Raw genomic sequence first — 27,862 nt, forward strand, 5'->3', positions numbered from 1 at the left:
TCCAACCACAACTACAACTACTACTGCTCCAACCACTACGACTGCACCAACCACTACAACTGATCCAACAACAACTACAACTGCTCCAACCACAACTACAACTGCTCCAACCACAACTACGACTGCACCAACCACTATGACTGATCCAACAACAACTACAACTGCTCCAACCACAACTACAACTACTCCAACAACAACAACTCCTGCTCCAACCACTACAACTACTGCTTCAACCACGACTACTACTGATCCAACCACAACTACTACTGATCCAACCACAACTACTACTGATCCAACCACTACAACTACTCCAACCACAACTACTGCACCAACCACTACAACAACTACTCCAACAACTACTACTGCACCAACCACAACCAAGCTTGCACCAACCACTACGACTGCACCAATCACAACTACTGCACCAACCACGACAACTACTGCTTCAACCACAACAAATGCTGCTCCAACTACAACTACTGCCCCAACCACGACTACTAATGCTCCAACCACAACTACTCTTGCACCAACCACTACAACGCCTGCACCAACAACTACAACTGCTCCAACCACAACTACAACTACTCCAACCACAACAACTCCTGCTCCAACCACTACAACTACTGCCCCAACCACAACTGCTGCTCCAACTACAACTACTGCCCCAACCACAACTACTACTGCTCCAACCACAACTACTCTTGCACCAACCACTACAACGCCTGCACCAACCACTACAACTGCTCCAACCACAACTACAACTACAACTGCTCCAACCACAACTACAACTACTCCAACCACAACAACTCCTGCTCCAACCACTACAACTACTGCATCAACTACAACTACTACTGCTCCAACCACTACGACTGCACCAACCACTACAACGACTGCACCAATCACAACTACTGCCCCAACCACAACTACTACTGCTTCAACCACAACTACTGCTGCTCCAACTACTACAACTACTGCCCCAACCACAACAACTGCTTCTCCAACTACAACTACTGCCCCAACCACAACTACTACTGCTCCAACCACAACTACTCTTGCAACAACCACTACAACGCCTGCACCAACCACTACAACTGCTCCAACCACAACTACAACTACTACTGCTCCAACCACTACGACTGCACCAACCACTACGACTGATCCAACAACAACTACAACTGCTCCAACCACAACTACGACTGCACCAACCACTACGACTGATCCAACAACAACTACAACTGCTCCAACCACAACTACAACTACTCCAACCACAACAACTCCTGCTCCAACCACTACAACTACTGCCCCAACCACGACTACTACTGATCCAACCACAACTACTACTTATCCAACAACAACTACAACTGCTCCAACCACAACTACAACTACTCCAACAACAACAACTCCTGCTCCAACCACTACAACTACTGCTTCAACCACGACTACTACTGATCCAACCACAACTACTACTGATCCAACCACAACTACTACTGATCCAACCACTACAACTACTCCAACCACAACTACTGCACCAACCACTACAACAACTACTCCAACAACAACTACTACTGCACCAACCACAACTACTCTTGCACCAACCACTACGACTGCACCAATCACAACTACTGCACCAACCACGACAACTACTGCTTCAACCACAACAAATGCTGCTCCAACTACAACTACTGCCCCAACCACGACTACTAATGCTCCAACCACAACTACTCTTGCACCAACCACTACAACGCCTGCACCAACAACTACAACTGCTCCAACCACAACTACAACTACTCCAACCACAACTACTGCTGCTCCAACTACTACAACTACTGCCCCAACCACAACAACTGCTTCTCCAACTACAACAATTGCCCCAACCACAAATACTACTGCTCCAACCACAACTACTCTTGCAACAACCACTACAACGCCTGCACCAACCACTACAACTGCTCCAACCACAACTACAACTACTACTGCTCCAACCACTACGACTGCACCAACCACTACGACTGATCCAACAACAACTACAACTGCTCTCACCACAACTACAACTGCTCCAACCACAACTACGACTGCACCAACCACTTCGACTGATCCAACAACAACTACAACTGCTCCAACCACAACTACAACTACTCCAACAACAACAACTCCTGCTCCAACCACTACAACTACTGCTTCAACCACGACTACTACTGATCCAACCACAACTACTACTGATCCAACCACAACTACTACTGATCCAACCACTACAACTACTCCAACCACAACTACTGCACCAACCACTACAACAACTACTCCAACAACTACTACTGCACCAACCACAACTACGCTTGCACCAACCACTACGACTGCACCAATCACAACTACTGCACCAACCACGACAACTACTGCTTCAACCACAACAAATGCTGCTCCAACTACAACTCTTGCCCCAACCACGACTACTAATGCTCCAACCACAACTACTCTTGCACCAACCACTACAACGCCTGAACCAACAACTACAACTGCTCCAACCACAACTACAACTACTCCAACCACAACAACTCCTGCTCCAACCACTACAACTACTGCCCCAACCACAACTGCTGCTCCAACTACAACTACTGCCCCAACCACAACTACTACTGCTCCAACCATAACTACTCTTGCACCAACCACTACAACGCCTGCACCAACCACTACAACTGCTCCAACCACAACTACAACTACTACTGCTCCAACCACAACTACTCTTGCACCAACCACTACAATGCCTGCACCAACAACTACAACTGCTCCAACCACAACTACAACTACTCCAACCACAACAACTCCTGCTCCAACCACTACGACTGCACCAACCACTACAACGATTGCACCAATCACAACTACTGCCCCAACCACAACTACTACTGCTTCAACCACAACTACTGCTGCTCCAACTACTACAACTACTGCCCCAACCACAACTGCTTCTCCAACTACAACTACTGCCCCAACCACAACTACTACTGCTCCAACCACAACTACTCTTGCAACAACCACTACAACGCCTGCACCAACCACTACAACTGCTCCAACCACAACTACAACTACTACTGCTCCAACCACTACGACTGCACCAACCACTACGACTGATCCAACAACAACTACAACTGCTCCAACCACAACTACGACTGCACCAACCACTACGACTGATCCAACAACAAGTACAACTGCTCCAACCACAACTACAACTACTCCAACCACAACAACTCCTGCTCCAACCACTACAACTACTGCCCCAACCACGACTACTACTGATCCAACCACAACTACTACTTATCCAACAACAACTACAACTGCTCCAACCACAACTACAACTACTCCAACAACAACTCCTGCTCCAACCACTACAACTACTGCTTCAACCACGACTACTACTGATCCAACCACAACTACTACTGATCCAACCACAACTACTACTGATCCAACCACTACAACTACTCCAACCACAACTACTGCACCAACCACTACAACAACTACTCCAACAACAACTACTACTGCACTAACCACAACTACTCTTGCACCAACCACTACGACTGCACCAATCACAACAACTGCACCAACCACGACAACTACTGCTTCAACCACAACAAATGCTGCTCCAACTACAACTACTGCCCCAACCACGACTACTAATGCTCCAACCACAACTACTCTTGCACCAACCACTACAACGCCTGCACCAACAACTACAACTGCTCCAACCACAACTACAACTACTCCAACCACAACAACTCCTGCTCCAACCACTACAACTACTGCCCCAACCACAACTGCTGCTCCAACTACAACTACTGCCCCAACCACAACTACTACTGCTCCAACCACAACTACTCTTGCACCAACCACTACAACGCCTGCACCAACCACTACAACTGCTCCAACCACAACTACAACTACTACTGCTCCAACCACAACTATTCTTGCACCAACCACTACAACGCCTGCACCAACAACTACAACTGCTCCAACCACAACTACAACTACTCCAACCACAACAACTCCTGCTCCAACCACTACAACTACTGCATCAACTACAACTACTACTGCTCCAACCACTACGACTGCACCAACCACTACAACAACTGCACCAATCACAACTACTGCCCCAACCACAACTACTACTGCTTCAACCACAACTACTGCTGCTCCAACTACTACAACTACTGCCCCAACCACAACAACTGCTTCTCCAACTACAACTACTGCCCCAACCACAACTACTACTGCTCCAACCACAACTACTCTTGCAACAACCACTACAACGCCTGCACCAACCACTACAACTGCTTCAACCACAACTACAACTACTACTGCTCCAACCACTACGACTGCACCAACCACTACGACTGATCCAACAACAACTACAACTGCTCCAACCACAACTACGACTGCACCAACCACTACGACTGATCCAACAACAACTACAACTGCTCCAACCACAACTACAACTACTCCAACCACAACAACTCCTGCTCCAACCACTACAACTACTGCCCCAACCACGACTACTACTGATCCAACCACAACTACTACTTATCCAACCAGTACAACTACTCCAACCACAACTACTGCACCAACCACTACAACAACTACTCCAACAACTACTACTGCACCAACCACAACTACTCTTGCACCAACCATTACGACTGCACCAATCACAACTACTGCACCAACCACGACAACTACTGCTTCAACCACAACAAATGCTGCTCCAACTACAACTACTGCCCCAACCACAACTACTAATGCTCCAACCACAACTACTCTTGCACCAACCACTACAACGCCTGCACCAACAACTACAACAGCTCCAACAACAACTACAACTACTCCAACCACAACAACTCCTGCTCCAACCACTTCAACTACTGCTCCAACTACAACTACTGCCCCAACCAAAACTACTACTGCTCCAACCACAACTACTCTTGCACCAACAACTACAACTGCTCCAACCACAACTACAACTACTCCAACCACAACAACTCCTGCTCCAACCACTACAACTACTGCCCCAACCACAACTGCTGCTCCAACTACAACTACTGCCCCAACCACAACTACTACTGCTCCAACCACAACTACTCTTGCACCAACCACTACAACGCCTGCACCAACCACTACAACTGCTCCAACCACAACTACAACTACTACTGCTCCAACCACAACTATTCTTGCACCAACCACTACAACGCCTGCACCAACAACTACAACTGCTCCAACCACAACTACAACTACTCCAACCACAACAACTCCTGCTCCAACCACTACAACTACTGCATCAACTACAACTACTACTGCTCCAACCACTACGACTGCACCAACCACTACAACAACTGCACCAATCACAACTACTGCCCCAACCACAACTACTACTGCTTCAACCACAACTACTGCTGCTCCAACTACTACAACTACTGCCCCAACCACAACAACTGCTTCTCCAACTACAACTACTGCCCCAACCACAACTACTACTGCTCCAACCACAACTACTCTTGCAACAACCACTACAACGCCTGCACCAACCACTACAACTGCTCCAACCACAACTACAACTACTACTGCTCCAACCACTACGACTGCACCAACCACTACGACTGATCCAACAACAACTACAACTGCTCCAACCACAACTACGACTGCACCAACCACTACGACTGATCCAACAACAACTACAACTGCTCCAACCACAACTACAACTACTCCAACCACAACAACTCCTGCTCCAACCACTACAACTACTGCCCCAACCACGACTACTACTGATCCAACCACAACTACTACTTATCCAACCAGTACAACTACTCCAACCACAACTACTGCACCAACCACTACAACAACTACTCCAACAACTACTACTGCACCAACCACAACTACTCTTGCACCAACCACTACGACTGCACCAATCACAACTACTGCACCAACCACGACAACTACTGCTTCAACCACAACAAATGCTGCTCCAACTACAACTACTGCCCCAACCACAACTACTAATGCTCCAACCACAACTACTCTTGCACCAACCACTACAACGCCTGCACCAACAACTACAACAGCTCCAACAACAACTACAACTACTCCAACCACAACAACTCCTGCTCCAACCACTTCAACTACTGCTCCAACTACAACTACTGCCCCAACCAAAACTACTACTGCTCCAACCACAACTACTCTTGCACCAACAACTACAACTGCTCCAACCACAACTACAACTACTCCAACCACAACAACTCCTGCTCCAACCACTACAACTACTGCCCCAACCACAACTGCTGCTCCAACTACAACTACTGCCCCAACCACAACTACTACTGCTCCAACCACAACTACTCTTGCACCAACCACTACAACGCCTGCACCAACCACTACAACTGCTCCAACCACAACTACAACTACTACTGCTCCAACCACAACTACTCTTGCACCAACCACTACAACGCCTGCACCAACAACTACAACTGCTCCAACCACAACTACAACTACTCCAACCACAACTCCTGCTCCAACCACTACAACTACTGCATCAACTACAACTACTACTGCTCCAACCACTACGACTGCACCAACCACTACAACAACTGCACCAATCACAACTACTGCCCCAACCACAACTACTACTGCTTCAACCACAACTACTGCTGCTCCAACTACTACAACTACTGCCCCAACCACAACAACTGCTTCTCCAACTACAACTACTGCCCCAACCACAACTACTACTGCTCCAACCACAACTACTCTTGCAACAACCACTACAACGCCTGCACCAACCACTACAACTGCTTCAACCACAACTACAACTACTACTGCTCCAACCACTACGACTGCACCAACCACTACGACTGATCCAACAACAACTACAACTGCTCCAACCACAACTACGACTGCACCAACCACTACGACTGATCCAACAACAACTACAACTGCTCCAACCACAACTACAACTACTCCAACCACAACAACTCCTGCTCCAACCACTACAACTACTGCCCCAACCACGACTACTACTGATCCAACCACAACTACTACTTATCCAACCACTACAACTACTCCAACCACAACTACTGCACCAACCACTACAACAACTACTCCAACAACTACTACTGCACCAACCACAACTACTCTTGCACCAACCACTACGACTGCACCAATCACAACTACTGCACCAACCACGACAACTACTGCTTCAACCACAACAAATGCTGCTCCAACTACAACTACTGCCCCAACCACAACTACTAATGCTCCAACCACAACTACTCTTGCACCAACCACTACAACGCCTGCACCAACAACTACAACTGCTCCAACAACAACTACAACTACTCCAACCACAACAACTCCTGCTCCAACCACTACAACTACTGCTCCAACTACAACTACTGCCCCAACCAAAACTACTACTGCTCCAACCACAACTACTCTTGCACCAACCACTACAACGCCTGCACCAACCACTACAACTGCTCCAACCACAACTACAACTACTACTGCTCCAACCACAACAACTCCTGCTCCAACCACTACAACTACTGCCCCAACCACAACTGCTGTTCCAACTACAACTACTGCCCCAACCACAACTACTACTGCTCCAACCACAACTACTCTGGCACCAACCACTACAACGCCTGCACCAACCACTACAACTGCTCCAACCACAACTACAACTACTACTGCTCCAACCACAACTACTACTGCACAAACCACTACAACAACTACTCCAATCACAACTACTGCACCAACCACGACAACTACTGCTTCAACCACAACAACTGCTGCTCCAACTACAACTACTGCCCCAACCACAACTACTACTTCTCCAACCACAACTACTCTTGCACCAACAACTACAACGCCTGCACCAACAACTACAACTGCTCCAACCACAACTACAACTACTCCAACCACAACAACTCCTGCTCCAACCACAACAACTCCTGCTCCAACCACTACGACTGCACCAACCACTACAACGACTGCACCAATCACAACTACTGCCCCAACCACAACTACTACTGCTTCAACCACAACTACTCCAACAACTACAACTACTGCCCCAACCACAACAACTGCTTCTCCAACTACAACTACTGCCCCAACCACAACTACTACTGCTCCTACCACAACTACTCTTGCAACAACCACTACAACGCCTGCACCAACCACTACAACTGCTCCAACCACAACTACAACTACTACTGCTTCAACCACTACGAGTGCACCAACCACTACGACTGATCCAACAACAACTGCAACTGCTCCAACCACAACCACAACTGCTCCAACCACAACTACGACTGCACCAACCAGTACGACTGATCCAACAACAACTACAACTGCTCCAACCACAACTACTCCTGCTCCAACTACAACTACTGCTTCAACCACAACTAGTACTGCTCCAACTACAACGACTACTGCTCCAACCACTACAACTACTGCCCTAAGGACAACAACTACTGCCCCAACAACTACAACTACCGCTTCAACCACAACTACTACTGCTTCAACTAAAATGACTACTGCATCAACTACAACTGCTCCAACCACAACTACCAATGCTCCAACCTCTACGACTACTGCTCCAACCACTACAACTACTGCCCCAACCACAACTACTGCCCCAACAACAACAACTACTGCCCCAACCACAACTACTACTGCACCAACCACTACAACAACTACTCCAACCACAACTACTGCACCAACCACTACAACAACTACTCCAACAACTACGACTGCACCAATCACAACTACTGCACCAATCACAACTACTGCACCAACCACGACAACTACTGCTTCAACCACAACAACTGCTGCTCCAACTACAACTACTGCCCCAACCACAACTACTACTGCTCCAACCACAACTACTCTTGCACCAACCACTACAACGCCTGCACCAACAACTTCAACTGCTCCAACCACAACTACAACTACTCCAACCACAACAACTCCTGCTCCAACCACTACAACAACTGCCCCAACCACAACTTCTACTGATCCAACCACAACTACTGCATCAACTACAACTAGTACTGCTCCAACCACTTTGACTGGACCAACCACTACGACTGATCCAACAACAACTACAACTACTCCAACCACAACTACAACTGCTCCAATCACAACTACGACTGCACCAACCACTATGACTGATCCAACAACAACTACAACTGCTCCAACCACAACTACTCCTGCTCCAACCACAACTACTGCTTGGACCACAACTACTGCACCAACCACGACAACTACTGGTTCAACCACAACAACTGCTGCTCCAACTACAACTACTACTGCTCCAACCACAACTACTCTTGCACCAACCACTACAACGCCTGCACCTACAACTAAAACTGCCCCAACCACAACTACTACTGATCCAACCACAACTACTGCATCAACTACAACTACTACTGCTCCAACCACTACGACTGCACCAACCACTACGACTGATCCAACAACAACTACAACTACAACTGCTCCAACCACAACTACGACTGCACCAACCACTACGACTGATCCAACCACAACTACTGCATCAACTACAACTACTACTGCTCCAACCACTACGACTGCACCAACCACTACGACTGATCCAACAACAACTACAACTGCTCCAACCACAACTACAACTGCTCCAACCACAACTACGACTGCACCAACCGCTATGACTGATCCAACAACTACAACTGCTCCAACCACAACTACTCCTGCTCCAACCACAACTACAGCTCCAACCACAACTACTGCACCAACCACTACAACTACTGCTTCAACCACAACTAGTACTGCTCCAACTACAACGACTTCTGCTCCAACCACTACAACTACTGCCCCAACGACAACAACTACTGCCCCAACAACAACAACTACTGCCCCAACCACAACTACTACTGCACCAACCACTACAACAACTACTCCAACCACAACTATTGCACCAACCACAACTACTCTTGCACCAACCACTACGACTGCACCAATCACAACTACTGCACCAACCACGACAACTACTGCTTCAACCACAACAACTGCTGCTCCAACTACAACTACTACTGCTCCAACCACAACTACTCTTGCACCAACCACTACAACGCCTGCACCAACAACTACAACTGCTCCAACCACAACTACAACTACTCCAACAACAACATCTCCTGCTCCAACCACTACAACAACTGCCCAAACCACAACTACTCCAACAACAACATCTCCTGCGCCAACCACTACAATAACTGCCCAAACCACAACTACTACTGATCCAACCACAACTACTGCATCAACTACAACTACTACTGCTCCAACCACTACGACTGGACCAACCACTACGACTGATCCAACAACAACTACAACTGCTCCAACCACAACTACAACTGCTCCAACCACAACTACGACTGCACCAACCACTACGACTGCACCAACCACTACGACTGATCCAACAACTACTCCTGCTCCAACCACAACTACTCCTGCTCCAACCACAACTACTGCTCCGACCACAACTACTGCACCAACCACTACAACTACTGCTTCAACCACAACTAGTACTGCTCCAACTACAACGACTACTGCCCCAACAACAACTACTGCCCCAACCACAACTACTACTGCACCAACCACTACAACAACTACTCCAACTACAACTACTGCACCAACCACAACTACTAGTACACCAACCACAACTACTCTTGCACCAACCACTACGACTGCACCAACCACTACTACTGCTCAAACTACGACTACTGAATCAAGTACAACTGCTCCAACCACAACTACTGCTGCTCCAACCACTACAACTACTTCCCTAACCACAACAACTGCTGCTCCAACTACAACTACTGCCCCAACCACAACTACTACTGCTCCAACCACAACTACTCTTGCACCAACCACTACAACGACTGCACCAACCACTACAACTGCTCCAACCACAACTACAATTACTCCAACAACAACAACTACTGCTGCTCCAACCACTACAACTACTGCTTTAACCACAACTACTACTGCTCCAACTACAATGACTACTGCATCAACTACAACTGCTCCAACCTCTACAACTACTGCATCAACTACAACTACTACTGCTCCAACCACTAGGACTGCACCAACCACAACGACTGATCCAACAACAACTACAACTGCTCCAACCACAACTACGACTGCACCAACCACTACGACTGATCCAACAACAACTACAACTGCTCCAACCACAACTACTGCTGCTCCAACCACTACAACTACTTCCCTAACCACAACAACTGCTGCTCCAACTACAACTACTGCCCCAACCACAACTACTACTGCTCCAACCACAACTACTCTTGCACCAACCACTACAACGACTGCACCAACCACTACAACTGCTCCAACCACAACTACAATTACTCCAACCACAAGTACTGCTCCAACCACTACAACTACTGCTTCAACCACAACTATTACTGCTCCAACTACAATGACTACTGCATCAACTACAACTGCTCCAACCTCTACAACTACTGCTCCAACTTCAACGACTACTGCTCCAACCACTACAACTACTGTCCCAACCACAACAGCTACTGCCCCAACAACAACAACTACTGCCCCAACCACAACTACTCTTGCACCAACCACTACAACGACTGCACCAACCACTACAACTGCTCCAACCACAACTACAATTACTCCAACAACAACTACTGCTGCTCCAACCACTACAACTACTGCTTTAACCACAACTACTACTGCTCCAACTACAATGACTACTGCATCAACTACAACTGCTCCAACCTCTACAACTACTGCATCAACTACAACTAATACTGCTCCAACCACTAGGACTGCACCAACCACTACGACTGATCCAACAACAACTACAACTGCTCCAACCACAACTACAACTGCTCCAACCACAACTACGACTGCACCAACCACTACTACTGATCCAACAACAACTACAACTGCTCCAACCACAACTACTCCTGCTCCAACCACAACTACTGCTCCGACCACAACTACTGCACCAACCACTACAACTACTGCTTCAATCACTACAACTACAGCCCCAACGACAACAACTACTGCCCCAACCACAACTACTACTGCTCCAACTACAAGTACTGCACTAACCACTACTGCTACAACCACAACAACTACTGCTCCAACCACAACTACTCTTGCAGCAACCACTACAATGACTGAACCAACCACTACGACTGCTCCAACCACAAGTACAAATGCCCCAACCACAACAACTACTGCTCCAACTACAACTACTGCCCCAACCACAACTACTACAGCAACCACTACAACTACTGCTGCAACCACAACTACTATTGCTCCAACAACATCAAATGCTGCATCAACTACAACTACAACTGCTCCAACCACAACTATTACTACTCTTACCACTACAACTACTGCCCCAACCACAACTACTGCCCCAACTACAACAAGTACTGCCCCAACCACAACTACCACTGCTCCAACCACAACTACTGCACCAACCACTACAAGTACTGCCCCAACAACAATAACTACTGCTCCAACAACAACTACTACTACTCCAACCACTATAACGACTGCATCAACCACTACGACTTATCCAACCACAACTTCAACTGCTCCAACCACAACTGCTCCAACCACAACTACTACTGCTCCAACCACAAATACTGCTTCGACCACAACTACTGCACCAACCATTACAACTATTGCTTCAACCACTACAATTACTGCCCCAACGACAACAACTACTGCCCCAACCACAACTACTACTGCTCCAACTACAACTACTGCACTAACCACTACTGCCCCAACTACAACAACTACTGCTCCAAACACAAAATCTACTGCAGCAACCACTATAACTACTGCTGCAACCACAAGTATTACTGCTCCAACTAAAATAACTACTACACCAACCACTACAACTACTGCTACAACCACAACAACTACTGCTCCAACCACAACTACTCTTGCAGCAACCACTACAACGACTGAACAAACCACTACGACTGCTCCAACCACAACTACAACTGTTCCAAACACAACTACTCCTCCTCCAAACTCTACAACTACTGATTCAACTACAACGACTAACTCTCCAACCACAACAACTACTGCCCTGACCACAACAACTACTGCCCCAACCACAACAACTACTCTTGCACCAACCACTGCAACGACTGCCTCAACCACTACGACTGCTCCAACCACAACTACAACTGTCCCAACCACAACAACTACTGCTCTTACTACAACTACTGCCCCAACCACAACTGCTGCACCAACCACGACAACTACTGCTTCAACCACAACTACTACTGCTCAAACTACGACTACTCCATCAACTACAACTTCTCCAACCACAACTACTGCTGCTCAAACCACTTCAACTACTGCCCCAACCACAACAACTACTGCACCAACCACTACAACTACAGCTCCAATCACAACAACTACTACACAAACTACGACAACTGCATCAACCACAATGACTTCTGCTCCAACCACTACAGCTACTTCCCCAACCACAAAAACTACTGCTCAAACTACAACTACTACTGCTCCAACCACAACTGCTCCAACCACAACTATTGCACCAACCACTACAACTACTGCTTCAACCACAACTAGCACTGCTTCAACCACAACTAGCACTGCTTCAACCACAACTAGCACTGCTCCAACTACGACTACTGCCCCAACCACAACAACTACTGCTTCAACCACAACTACTAGTGCACCAACCACTACAACTACTGCACCAACCACTACAACTACTGAACCAACTACTACACCAACTACAACTACTGCTCCAACCACAACTACCACTGCTCCAACCTCTACAAGTACTGCTTCAACCACAACTCGTACTGCTCCAACCACTACAACTATTGCCCCAACCACAACAACTACTGCCCAAAAAACCACTACTGCCCCAACCACAACTACTACTGCACCAACCACTACAACGACTTCTCCAATCACAACTACTACTGCTCCAACCACAACTACTGCACTAACCACTACTGCCCCAACTACAACAACTACTGCTCCAAACACAAAATCTACTGCTGCAACCACTACAACTACTGCTGCAACCACAAGTACTACTGCTCCAACTAAAATAACTACTGCACCAACCACTACAACTACTGCTACAACCACAACAACTACTGCTCCAACCACAACTACTCTTGCAGCAACCACTACAACGACTGAACCAACCACTACGACTGCTCCAACCACAACTACAACTGTTCCAACCACAACTGCTCCAACCACAACTACTCCTCCTCCAACCTCTACAACTACTGATTCAACTACAACGACTAACTCTCCAACCACAACAACTACTGCCCTGACCACAACAACTACTGCCCCAACCACAACAACTACTGCCCCAACAACAACTACCGCTCCAACTACAACTACTCTTGCACCAACCACTGCAACGACTGCCTCAACCACTACAACTGCTCCAACAACAACTACAACTGTCCCAACCACAACAACTACTGCTCTTACTATGACTACTCCATCAACTACAACTTCTCCAACCACAACGACTTCTGCTCCAACCACTACAACTACTTCCCCAACCACAAAAACTACTGCTAAAACTACAACTACTACTGCTCCAACCACAACTATTGCACCAACCACTACAACTAATGCCCCAAGAACAACTACTGCTCCAACTACAACTACTACTGCTCCAACCTCTACAACTACTGCTTCAACCACAACTAGCACTGCTTCAACGACAACTAGCACTGCTCCAACTACGACTACTGCCCCAACCACAACAACTACTGCTCCAACCACAACTACTAGTGCACCAACCACTACAACTACTGCACCAACCACTACAACTACTGAACCAACTACTACACCAACTACAACTACTGCTCCAACCACAATTACCACTGCTCCAACCTCTACAAGTACTGCTTCAACCACAACTCGTACTGCTCCAACCACTACAACTATTGCCCCAACCACAACAACTACTGCCCAAAAAACAACTACTGCTCCAACCACAACTACTCTTGCACCAACCACTACGACTGCTCCAACCACAACTACAACTGCACCAACCACTACAAAAACTGCAGCAACCACCACAACTGCTCCAACCACAACTACAACTGCCCCAACCACAACAACTACTGCTCCAACTACAACTACTGCCCCAATCGCAACGACTACTGCTTCAACCACAACTACTACTGCTCCAACTACAACTACTTCCCCAACCACAACTACTCTTGCACCAACCACTATAACGACTTCTCCAACCACAACTACAATTACTCCAACCACAACAACTACTGCTCCAACCACTACAACTAGTGCCCCAACCACAACTACTACTGCTCCAACCACTACGACTGCACCAACCACTGCGACTGATCCAACCACAACTACTCCAACCACAACTACAACTGCTCCAACCTCAACTACTGCTGCTCCAACTACTACAACTACTGCCCCAACCACAACTAGTACTGCTCCAACCACAACTACCACTGCTCCAACCACAACTACCACTGCTCCAACCTCTACAAGTACTGCTTCAACCTCAACTCGTACTGCTGCAACTACGACTACTGCTCCAACCACTACAACTATTGCCCCAACCACTACAACTACTGCCCCAACAACAACAACTACTGTCCCAACCACAACTACTACTGCACCAACCACTACAATGACTTCTCCAACCACAACGACTACTCCAACCACAACTACTACTGCACCAACCACTAAAACGACTGCAGCAACCACTACGACTGCTCCAACCACAACTACAACTGCCCCAACCACAATAACTACTGCTCCAACTACAACTACTGCCCCAACCACAACGACTACTGCTCAAACTACGACTACTGCATCAAGTACAACTGCTCCAACCACAACTACTGCTGCTCCAACCACTACGACTGCTCCAACCACAACTACCCCAACCACAATAACTACTGCTCCAACTACAACTACTGCCCCAACCACTACAACTACTGCTTCAACCACATCTACTACTGCTCCAACTACGACTACTGCATCAACTACAACTGCACTAACCACAACTACTGCTGCTCCAACCACTACAACTACTGCCCCAACCACAACAACTACTGCTTCAACCACATCTACTACTGCTCAAACTACGACTACTGCATCAACTACAACTGCACTAACCACAACTACTACTGCCCCAACCACAACAACTACTGCCCCAACCACAATTGCTGCTGCATCAACCACTACAACTAATGACCCAACTACAACTACTGCTCCAACCACAACAACCGCACCAACCACTACAACTACTGCTCCAACCACAACAACTACTGCTCCAACCAGTACAACTACTGCCCCAACCACAACTAATGCCCCAACTACAACTACTGCTTTAACCAAATCTACTACTGCTCCAACTACAACGACTACTTCTCCAACCACTACAACTACTGCACCAACCACAACAACTACTGCCCCAACCACAACAACTACTGCTTCAACTACAACTACTGCCCCAACCACAACTGCTGCTGCACCAACCACTACAACTAATGACCCAACTACAACTACTGCTCCAACCACAACTACTGCAGCAACCACTACAACTACTGCTGCAACTACTACTACAACTGCTCCAAACACAACTACTACTGCTCCAACCTCTACAACTACTGCTTCAACCACAACTACTAAAGCTACAACTACGTCTACTGCTCCAACCACTACAACTACTGCAGCAACCACTACAACTACTGCTCCAACTACAATAACTACTGCACCAACCACTACAACTACTGCCCCAACCACAACAACTACTGCATCAACCACTACAACGACTGCTCCAACCACAACTACTACTGCTCCAACCACAACTACTCTTGCACCAACAACTACAACTGCCCCAACCACAACAACTACTGCTTCAACTACAACCAAAACCACAACTACTACTGCTCAAACTACGACTACTGCATCAACTACAACTCCTCCAACCACAACTACTGCTGATCCAACCACAACAACTACTGCTCCAACCACAACAACTACTGCTCCAACGACAACTACTGCCCCAACCACAACTACTACTGCTCCAACCACAACTAATGCACCAACCAATTCAACTACTGCCCCAACTAAAACAACTACTGCACCAACCACTACAACTGCACCAACCACAACTACTGCTGCTACTACCACTACAACTAGTGCCCCAACAACTACTGCTCCAACTACAACTACTGCCCCAACCACAACTACTGCTGCACCAACGACTACAACTAATGCCCCAACTACAACTACTGCTTTAACCAAAACTACTACTGCTCCAACTACAACGACTACTTCTCCAACCACTACAACTACTGCACCAACCACAACAACTACTGCACCAACCACAACAACTACTGCAGGAACCACTACAACTACTGCTCCAACAACAATAACTACTGCTCCAACCACAACTACTTTTGCACCAACCACTACAACGACTGCTCCAACCACAACTACTTCTGCTTCAACCACAACTACTACTGCTCCAACCACTACAACTACTGCCATAACTACAACTACTGCTCCAACCACAAAAACTACTGAAGCAACCACTACAACTACTGCTGCAACCACAACTACTGCTCCAACAACAATAACTACTGCACCAACCACTACAACTACTGCACCAAACACTACAACTACTGCTCCAACCACAACTACTCTTGCACCAACCACTACAACGACAGAACCAACCACAACTATTCTTGCACCAACCACAACTACAACTGCCCCAACCACAACAACTACTGCTCCAACTACAACTACTGCCCCAACCACAACTACTGCTCCAACCACAACTACTACTGCTCAAACTACGACTACTGCATCAACTACAACTACTCCAACCACAACAACTGCTGCTCCAACCACAACAACTACTGCTCCAACTACAACTACTGCTCCAACCAAAACTAATGCACCAACCACTTCAACTACTGCTCCAACTACAACTACTGCCCCAACAACAACTACTACACCAACCACTACAACTACTGCTTCAACTACAACTGCTCCAACCACAACAACTGCTGCTCCAATCACTACAACTACTGCCCCAACCACAACAACTACTGCCCCAACAACTTCTACTGCTCCAACCACAACTACTGCACTAACCACTACAACTAATGCCCCAACTTCAACAACTACTGCACCAACCACTACAACTACTGCACCAACCACAACAACTACTGCCCCAACAACTTCTACTGCTCCAACCACAACTACTGCACCAACCACTACAACTAATGCCCCAACTTCAACAACTACTGCACCAACCACTACAACTACTGCACCAACCACAACAACTACTGCTCCAACCACTACAACAACTGCTCCAACCACAACTACAACTGCCCCAACCACAATAACTACTGCTCAAACTAAAACTACTGCATCAACTACAACTCCTACAACCACAACAACTGCTGCTCCAACCACTACAACTACTGCTCCAACCACTACAACTACTGCCCCAACCACAACAACTACTGCCCCAACAACAACAACTACTGCTCCAACCACAAATACTGCACCAACCACTACAACTAATTCTCCAACTACAATGACTACTGCACCAACCACTACAACTACTGCTACAACCACTAGAACAACTGCTCCAACCACAACTACAACTGCCCCAACCACAATAACTACTTATCCAACTACAACTACTGCCACAACAACAACTACTGCACCAACCACTACAACTACTGCTCAAACTACAACTACTGCATCAACTACAACTGCTTCAACCACAGCAACTGCTGCTCCAACCACTACAACTACTGCCCCAACCAAAACAACTACTGCCCCAACAACTACTACTGCTCCAACCAAAACTACTGCACCAACCACTACAACTAATGCCCCAACTACAACAACTACTGCTCCAACCACAACTACTGCTCCAACCACTAAGACTGCAGCAACCACTACTACTACTACTGCTTCAACCACAACTACTACTGCTCTATCTACTGCAACTACTGCCCCAACCACAACAACCACTGCCCCAACTACAACTACTACGCCAACCAGTACAACTACTGCCCCAACTACAACAACTACTGCTCCAACCACAAAAACTACTCCACCAACCACTACGACTGCTCCAACCACAACTACTGCACCAACCACTACTACTACTGCTTCAACTACACCTACTACTGCTCCAACTACAACAACTACTGCATCAACTACAACTGCTCCAACCACAACTACCACTGCTCCAACCACTATAACTACTGCACCAACCACTATAACTACTGCCCCAACATCAACTACTACTGCACCAACCACTATGACTGCTCCAACCACAACTACTACTGGTCCAACTACAACAACTACTGCATCAACTACAGCTGCTCCAACCACAACTACCACTGCTCCAACTACTACTGCACCAACCACTACAACTATTGCCCCAACCGCAACTACTATTGCACCAACCACTACGACTGCTCCAACCACAACTACTACTGCTCCAACTACAACTACTGCATCAACTACAACTACCACTGCTCCAACCACTACAACTACTGCCCCAACAACAACTACTACTGCAGCAACCACTACGACTGATCCAACCACAACTACTGCTCTAACCACAACTACTGCTCCAACCACAACTACTGCACCAACCACTACTACTACTGCTTCAATCACAACTGCTCCAACTACAACGACTACTGCGTCAACTACCACTGCCCCAACCACAACAACTACTGCTCCAAGTACTACTTCTGCCCCAACCACTACAGCTACAAAAACAACTACTCTTGCACCAACAACTACAACTGCAACAACCACTACGACTGCTCCAGCCACTACAACAACAACTGCTCCAACCACAACTACTACTGCTCCAAATACAAAAAGTACTGCATTGACTACAACAACTATTGCACCAACCACAACTACTACGGCTCCAACCACAACTACTGCCCCAACCACAACTACTGCTCCAACCACAACTAGTGCCCCAACCACAAAAACTACTGCTCCAACCACAACGACTGCACCCACCACTAGAACTACTGCCCTAACCACGACTACAACTGATCCAACTACAACAACGACTGCTCCAACCATTCCAACTACTGCACCAACCACTACAACAACTGCTTCAACTACAACTACAACTGGTCCAACCACAACACCCGCTCTAACCACGACTACTACTGCCCCAACCACAACAACAAATGCCCAAACTACAACTACTGCTCCAACCACAACTACTGCCCCAACTACAACAACTATTGCCCCAACCACAACTACAACTGCTTCAACTACAACAACTTCTGCTCCAACCACTACAACTACTGGCCCAACCACAACTGCTTCAACCACTACAACTACTGCACAAACCACTGCAACTACTGCCCCAACCACAACTACTGCCCCACCCACAACAACTAATGCCCCAACTACAACAACTGCTGGTTCAACCACAACTGATCCAACCACTACAACTATTTCCCCAACCACAATTACAACTATTGCAGCAACCACTACAACTACTGCCCCAACTACAACTACTACTGCTCCAACCACAACTACTGCTCCAACCACGAGTGCACCAACCACTACAACTAATGTCCCAACTATAATTACAACTTCCCCAACCACAACAACTACTGCCCCAACTAAAACGACTACTGCATCAACTAAGACTACAACTACTCCAACCACAACTACTTCTGCTCCAACCACTACAACTACTGCCCCAACCACAACAACTACTGATCCAAATACAACCCCAACTAAAACGACTGCTGCTTCAACTACAACTACAACTGCTCCAACCACAACTACTTCTGCTCTAACAACAACTACTATTGTTCCAACCATAACTACTACTGCTTCAACCACAACTACTACTGCTCCAAACACAACTACTGCTCCAACCACAACGACTGCACCAACAACTACAACTACTGTCCCAACTACAATTACAACTAAAACGACTACTGCAACAACTACAACTACAACTGCTCTAACCACAACTAATTCTGCTCCAACAACAATTAGTACTGCTTCAACTACAACTGCTGCAACCACAACTACTTCTACTCCAACCACAACTACTACTGCATCAACTACAACTGCTCCAACCACAACTACCACTACTCCAACCACAGCAACTACTGCCCCAACTAAAACGACTACTGCATCAACTAAGACTACCACTGCTCCAACCACAGCAACTACTGCCCCAACTAAAACGACTACTGCATCAACTAAGACTACTACTGCATCAACCACTACAACTACTGCACCAACCACTACGACTGCTCCAACCACAACTAAAACTGCACCAACCACAACAACTACTGCACCAACCACAACTACAACTGTTTTAACCACAACTACTACTGCCCCAACCACAACTACTGCCACAACCAAAACAACTAATGCCCAAACTACAACTACTGCTCCGACCACGACTGCACCAACCACTACTACTACTGCCCCAACGACAACAACTACTGCCCCAACCACAACAACTGCTGCCCCAACGACAACAACTACTGCCCCAACTACAATAACTACTGCTCCAACCACAACTTCTGCAGCAACCATTACAACAACTACTGCTCCAACCACAACTACAACTGCTCCAATCACAACTACTACTGCACCAACCACTACAACTACTGGACCAATTACAACAACTACTGCACCAATTACAACAATTACTGCCCCAACAACCACAACAACTGGTATTGCACCAACTATTGCTGCAGCAACTGCAACAACTCCTGCCCCAGTAACCACAACAACTGGTTCACCAATGACTATTGTCCCTACAACAACAACTGCTGCTCCAACTACATCTTCCTCCAGTGATGCTTGTTGTGGCAAACTGGGTATGGTCTATCTTATGTTCGGACTTGTTTTCTTTGTACTATTGTAGTACTTTGCCGTGGGTGAATGGCTTTCGAAGTCACCTAATCGACTTTCTGGTGATTTTTTTAAGCCACTTTGCCTTGTTACTTTTAAAGTGTGCAGTAGAAATGACTTACACTACAGAAAATATGAAACAAGGAAACCAATTTTTATTGGAAAATGCCTGCACAGATATGAGTGCCTTAAAGAAGTTTAATTTAAGGTAACATAAAAATAATGATTTAAATATTCATTGTGGTTATATAGTATTTTTTGTTTACTGATTGCTGCTTTCACTTATCCTTAAGCTACTAAATTGTGTAAAACTTAATATTCTGTGTATTTAAATGAATAAATAAATAAATAAATGGATGAAGGTTTTCTTCTGGTCTTCCAACCACAGCGACTGCACCAACCACTACAACTACTGCCCCAACCACAACTACAACTGCTCAAACCACAACTGCTACTGCTCCAACCACAACAACTACTGCAGCAACCACTACAACTACTGCTGAAACCACAACAACTACTGCAGCAACCACTACAACTACTGCAAAAACCACAACTGCTACTGCTCCATCTACAACAACTACTGCATCAACTACAACAACCGCTCTATCCACAACAACTACTGCTCCAACCACAACAACTACTGCAGCAAGTAGTACATCCACTGATCCGACCACAACTACTGCACCAACCACTACAACGACTACTCTAACCACAACTACTACTGCGCAAACCACAACTACTCTTGCACCAACCACTACGACTGCACCAACCACTACTATTGATCCAATCACATCGACTGCACCAACCACTACTACTACTACTATTGCCCCAACTACAACAACGACTGCCCCAACCACAACTACTGCCCCAACGACAACAACTACTGGCCCAACTACAATAACTACTGCTCCAACTACAACTTCTACTGCAGCAAACATTACAACTACTACTCCAACAACAACTAAAACTGCCCCAACCACAACTACTACTGCTCCAACCACAACTACTGCTCCTACAACAACTACTGCTCCTACCACAACTACTGCTCCAACCACTATAACTACTGGACCAACCACATCTGCCCTAACTAAAACACCTCCTTTACAAACCACTACAACTACTGCTCCAACCACAACTACTGCACAAACCACTACAACTACTGCTCAAACCACAACAACTACTGCATTAACCACTACAACCGCTACATCCAGAACTACTGCAGCAACTAGTACAACTACTGCTGCAACCACAGCTAATACTGCAGCAACCAGTTCAACTACTGCTGCAACCACAACTACTACTGCTCCAACTACAATAACTATTGCTCCAACCACAACAACTACTGCAGCAACCATTACAACAACTACTGCTCCAACCACAACAAATACTGCAGCAAGTAGTACATCCGCTGATCCAACCACAACTACTGCACCAACCACTACAACGACTGCACCAACCACTACTACTGATCCAATCACATCGACTGCTCCAACCACTCCTACTACTACTATTGCCCCAACTACAACAACGACTGCCCCAACCACAACTACTGCCCCAAGGACAACAACTACTGGCCCAACTACAACTACTACTGCTCCAACCACAACTACTGCTCCTACAACAACTAAAACTGCCCCAACCACAACTACTACTGCTCCTACCACAACTACTGCTCCAACCACTATAACTACTGCACCAACCATTATAACTACTGCACCAACCACATCTGCCCTAACTAAAACACCTCCTTTACAAACCACTACAACTACTGCTCCAACCACAACTACTGCACAAACCACTACAACTACTGCTCAAACCACAACAACTACTGCATTAACCACTACAACCGCTACATCCAGAACTACTGCAGCAACTAGTACAACTACTGCTGCAACCACAGCTAATACTGCAGCAACCAGTTCAACTATTGCTCCAACAACAACTACAACTGCTCTAACCACAACTACAACTGCTCCAACCACAACAACTACTGCCCAAACTACAACTACTGCTCCAACCACAACAACCGCACCAACCACTACAACTACTGCTCCAACCACAACAACCACTACAACTACTGCCCCAACCACAACTGCTCCAACCACAACAACTACTGCTCCAACCAGTACAACTACTGCCCCAACCACAACTAAAACTGCTCCAACCAGAACAACTACTACTCCAACTATAACAACTACTGCAGCAACCACTACAACTACTGCTGCAACCACAACAACTACTGCAGCAACCACTACAACTACTGCTGCAACCACAACTACTAGTGCTCCAACTACAACTACTACTGCACCACCTACTACTACTACTATTACTACAGCCCCAACTACAACAAATACTGCTCCAACCACAACAACTACTGCAGCAACCAGTACAACTACTGCTGCAACCACAACTACTACTGCTCCAACCACTACAACTAATGCCCAAACTACAACTACTGCTCCAACCACAACAACCGCACCAACCACTACAACTACTGCTCCAACCACAACAACTACTGCTCCAACCAGTACAACTACTGCCCCAACCACAACTAAAACTGCTCCAACCACAACAACTACTACTCCAACCATAACAACTACTGCAGCAACCACAACAACTACTGCTGCAACCAGAACTACTACTGCAGCAACCACAACTACTAGTGCTCCAACTACAACTACTGCACCAACCACTACTACTGCCCCAACTACAACAACTACTGCTCCAACCACAACAACTACTGCAGCAACCAGTACAACTAATGCTGCAACCACAACTACAACTGCAGCAACCACTACAAGTACTGCTGCAAACACAAGTACTACTACTCCAACTACAATAACTACTGCACCAACCACTACAACTACAGCTCCAAAGACAACTACTCCTGCTCCAACCACAACGACTGCACCAAGCACTTCTACTGTCCCAACAACTTCAACTGTACCAATCACTACAACTACTGCTGCAACAACAACTACTACACCAACCACTAGTACTACTGCTCCAACCACAACTACTGCACCAACCACTACAACTACTGCTCAAACCACAACTGCTACTGTTCCAACTACAACAACTACTACATCAACTACCACAACTACTTCTCCAACTACAACAACTACTGCTCCAATCACAACTACTACTCCAACTACAACAACTACTGAACCAACTACTACTACTACTACAGCCCCAACTACAACAAATACCGTTCCAACCAAAACAGCTACTGCAGCACCCAGTACAACTACTGCTGCAACCACAACTACTACTGCAGCAACCAGTACAACTACTGCTGCAACCACAAAAACGACTGCCGCAACCACTACAACTAATGCTGCAAACACTACTACTACTACTGCTCCAACTACAAATACTACTGCACCAACCACTACAACGACTGGACCAACCACTACTACTGCTGCAACCACAACTACGAATAGTCTATCTACAAAAACTACTGCACCAACCACTACTACTACTACTGCCCCAAGTACAACAACTTCTGCTCCAACCACAACAACTACTGCAGCAACCAGTACAACTACTGCTGCAACCACAACCACTACTGCTCCAACTACAATAACTACTGCACCAACCACTACTACTACTACTGCCCCAACTACAACAAATACTGCTCCAACCACAACAACTCCTGCAGCAACAAGTACAACTACTGCTGCAACCACAACTACTACTACTGCAGCAACAAGTACAACAACTGCTGCAACCACAACTACTACTGCTCAAACTACAATAACTATTGCACCAACCACTACAACTACTGATCAAACCACAACTACTGCTCCAACCACAACAACTACTGCAGCAACCACTACAACTACTGCTGCAACCACATCTAGTACTGCTCCAACCACAACAACGACTGGACCAACCACTACGACTGCTCCAACCACAACTACAACTGCTCCAACCACAACTACTGCTGCTCCAACCACAACGACTGCACCAAGCACTACTACTACTGTCCCAACTACAACTACAACTGCCTCAACCACAGCAACTAATGCCCAAACTACAACTACAACTGATCAAACCACAACTACTACTGCTCCAACTACAACAAATATACCAACCACTATAACTACTCTTCCAATCACAACTGCCCCAAATACAACATCTACTTCAGCAACCAGTACAACTACTGCTGCAACTACAACTACTGTACCAACCAGTACTACTACTACTGCCCCAAGTACAACAACTTCTGCTCCAACCACAACAACTACTGCAGCAACCAGTACAACTACTGCTGCAACCACAACCACTACTGCTCCAACTACAATAACTACTGCACCAACCACTACTACTACTACTGCCCCAACTACAACAAATACTGCTCCCACCACAACAACTCCTGCAGCAACAAGTACAACTACTGCTGCAACCACAACTACTACTACTGCAGCAACAAGTACAACAACTGCTGCAACCACAACTACTACTGCTCAAACTACAATAACTATTGCACCAACCACTACAACTACTGATCAAACCACAACTACTGCTCCAACCACAACAACTACTGCAGCAACCACGACAACTACTGCTCCAACCACAAAAACTACTGCTGCAACCACAACTAATACTGCAGCAACCAGTACAACTACTGCTGAAACCAGAACTACTCCTGCTCCAACTAGTATATCTACTGCTCCAACCACCACAACAACTACTGCAGCAACCAGTACAACTACTGCTGCAACCACAACTACTACTGCATCAACCAGTACAACTACTGCTCCAGTAACAACTACAACTGTACCCACCACTATAACTACTGCTCGAACCACAACTGCCCCAACTACAACACCTACTTCAGCACCCACTACAACTACTGCTCAAACCACAACTAATACTGCTGCAACTACAACTGCTGCATCAACTACAACAACCGCTCCATTCACAACAACGACTGCTCCAATCACAACTACTACTCCAACTACAACTACTGCACCAACCACTGCTACTACTACTGCCCCAAGTATAACTACTGCTCCAACCACAACAACTACTGCAGCAACCAGTACAACTACTGCTGCAACCACAACTACTAATGCAGCAACCAGTACAACTACTGCTGCAACCACAACTACTACTGCTCCATCCACAATAACTACTGCACCAACCACTACTACTACTACTGCCCCAACTACAACAAATACTGCTCCAACCACAACAACTACTGCAGCAACCAGTACAACTACTACTGCAACCACAACTACTACTGCCGCAACAAGTACAACAACTGCTGCAACCACAACTACTACTGCAGCAAGAACTACAACGACTGGACCAACCACTACGACTGCTCCAACCACAGCTATAGCTCCTCCAACCACAACTTCTGCTTCTTCAACCACAACGACTGCACCAAGCACTACTACCACTGTCCCAACTACAATTACAACTTCCTCAACCACAACAACTAATGCCCAAACTAGAACTACTGCCCCAACTACAACTACAACTGGTCAAACCACAACTACTACTGCTCCAACTACAACTACTGCCTCAATCACAACAACTACTGCTGCAACCAATACAACTACTGCAGCAACCACTACAACTACTGCTCCAATAACAACAACTACTGCTCCAACCACAACTACTGCAGCTACCAGTACAACTACTGCTGCAAACACAACTACTGCTGCAAACACAACTACTACTGCAGCAACCAGTACAACTACTGCTACAACCACAACTGCCCCAACTACAACACCTACTTCAGCACCCACTACAACTACTGCTCAAACCACAACTAATACTGCTGCAACTACAACTGCTGCATCAACTACAACAACTGCTCCATCCACAACAA

The 27,862-nt window shown here is 46.6% G+C and overlaps 4 protein-coding genes across 4 annotated transcripts; all 4 read left to right on the forward strand.

The window, feature by feature from the left end:
• Positions 1–870: 870 nt before the first annotated feature.
• Positions 871–4,252, forward strand: LOC131465724 (integumentary mucin C.1-like; the record flags this gene model as incomplete). Its single annotated transcript, XM_058638592.1, has 4 exons — positions 871–988; positions 1,953–2,219; positions 3,045–3,665; positions 3,981–4,252. Coding segments are annotated over 4 exons (1,278 nt in total), but the record flags the coding sequence as incomplete, so codon positions are not given.
• A 4,167-nt stretch (positions 4,253–8,419) lies between these two features.
• On the forward strand, positions 8,420–14,808 carry LOC131465725 (uncharacterized; the record flags this gene model as incomplete). The annotated part of the gene is made up of 3 exons (XM_058638593.1): positions 8,420–8,461; positions 14,438–14,512; positions 14,788–14,808. Coding segments are annotated over 3 exons (138 nt in total), but the record flags the coding sequence as incomplete, so codon positions are not given.
• A 2,944-nt stretch (positions 14,809–17,752) lies between these two features.
• LOC131465726 (mucin-2-like) lies at positions 17,753–22,200 on the forward strand (the record flags this gene model as incomplete). The annotated part of the gene is made up of 4 exons (XM_058638595.1): positions 17,753–18,865; positions 19,427–19,499; positions 19,734–20,215; positions 22,195–22,200. Coding segments are annotated over 4 exons (1,674 nt in total), but the record flags the coding sequence as incomplete, so codon positions are not given.
• On the forward strand, positions 22,197–27,470 carry LOC131465727 (mucin-5AC-like). The gene is made up of 5 exons (XM_058638596.1): positions 22,197–22,225; positions 22,541–22,666; positions 23,877–24,738; positions 24,895–25,143; positions 27,279–27,470. The coding sequence occupies exons 1-5, from the start codon at positions 22,197–22,199 to the stop codon at positions 27,468–27,470; spliced, it is 1,458 nt and encodes a 485-aa protein (XP_058494579.1).
• Positions 27,471–27,862: the final 392 nt, after the last annotated feature.

This window comes from Solea solea, chromosome 9, assembly GCF_958295425.1.
Source record: "Solea solea chromosome 9, fSolSol10.1, whole genome shotgun sequence".
NCBI classification, from domain to species: Eukaryota; Metazoa; Chordata; class Actinopteri; order Pleuronectiformes; family Soleidae; genus Solea; species Solea solea.

Bases quoted from the DNA above. Each gene is read 5' to 3' on its own strand.
- LOC131465727 (XM_058638596.1), top strand. From the start codon at position 22,197: ATGAGTGCCTTAAAGAAGTTTAATTTAAG. The intron at 24,739-24,894 runs GCTCCAACCACA...ACAGCTCCAAAG, and splicing joins CCCCAACTACAACAACTACT to ACAACTACTCCTGCTCCAAC. The intron at 25,144-27,278 runs GCTCCAATCACA...TGCCGCAACAAG, and splicing joins CTCCAACTACAACAACTACT to TACAACAACTGCTGCAACCA.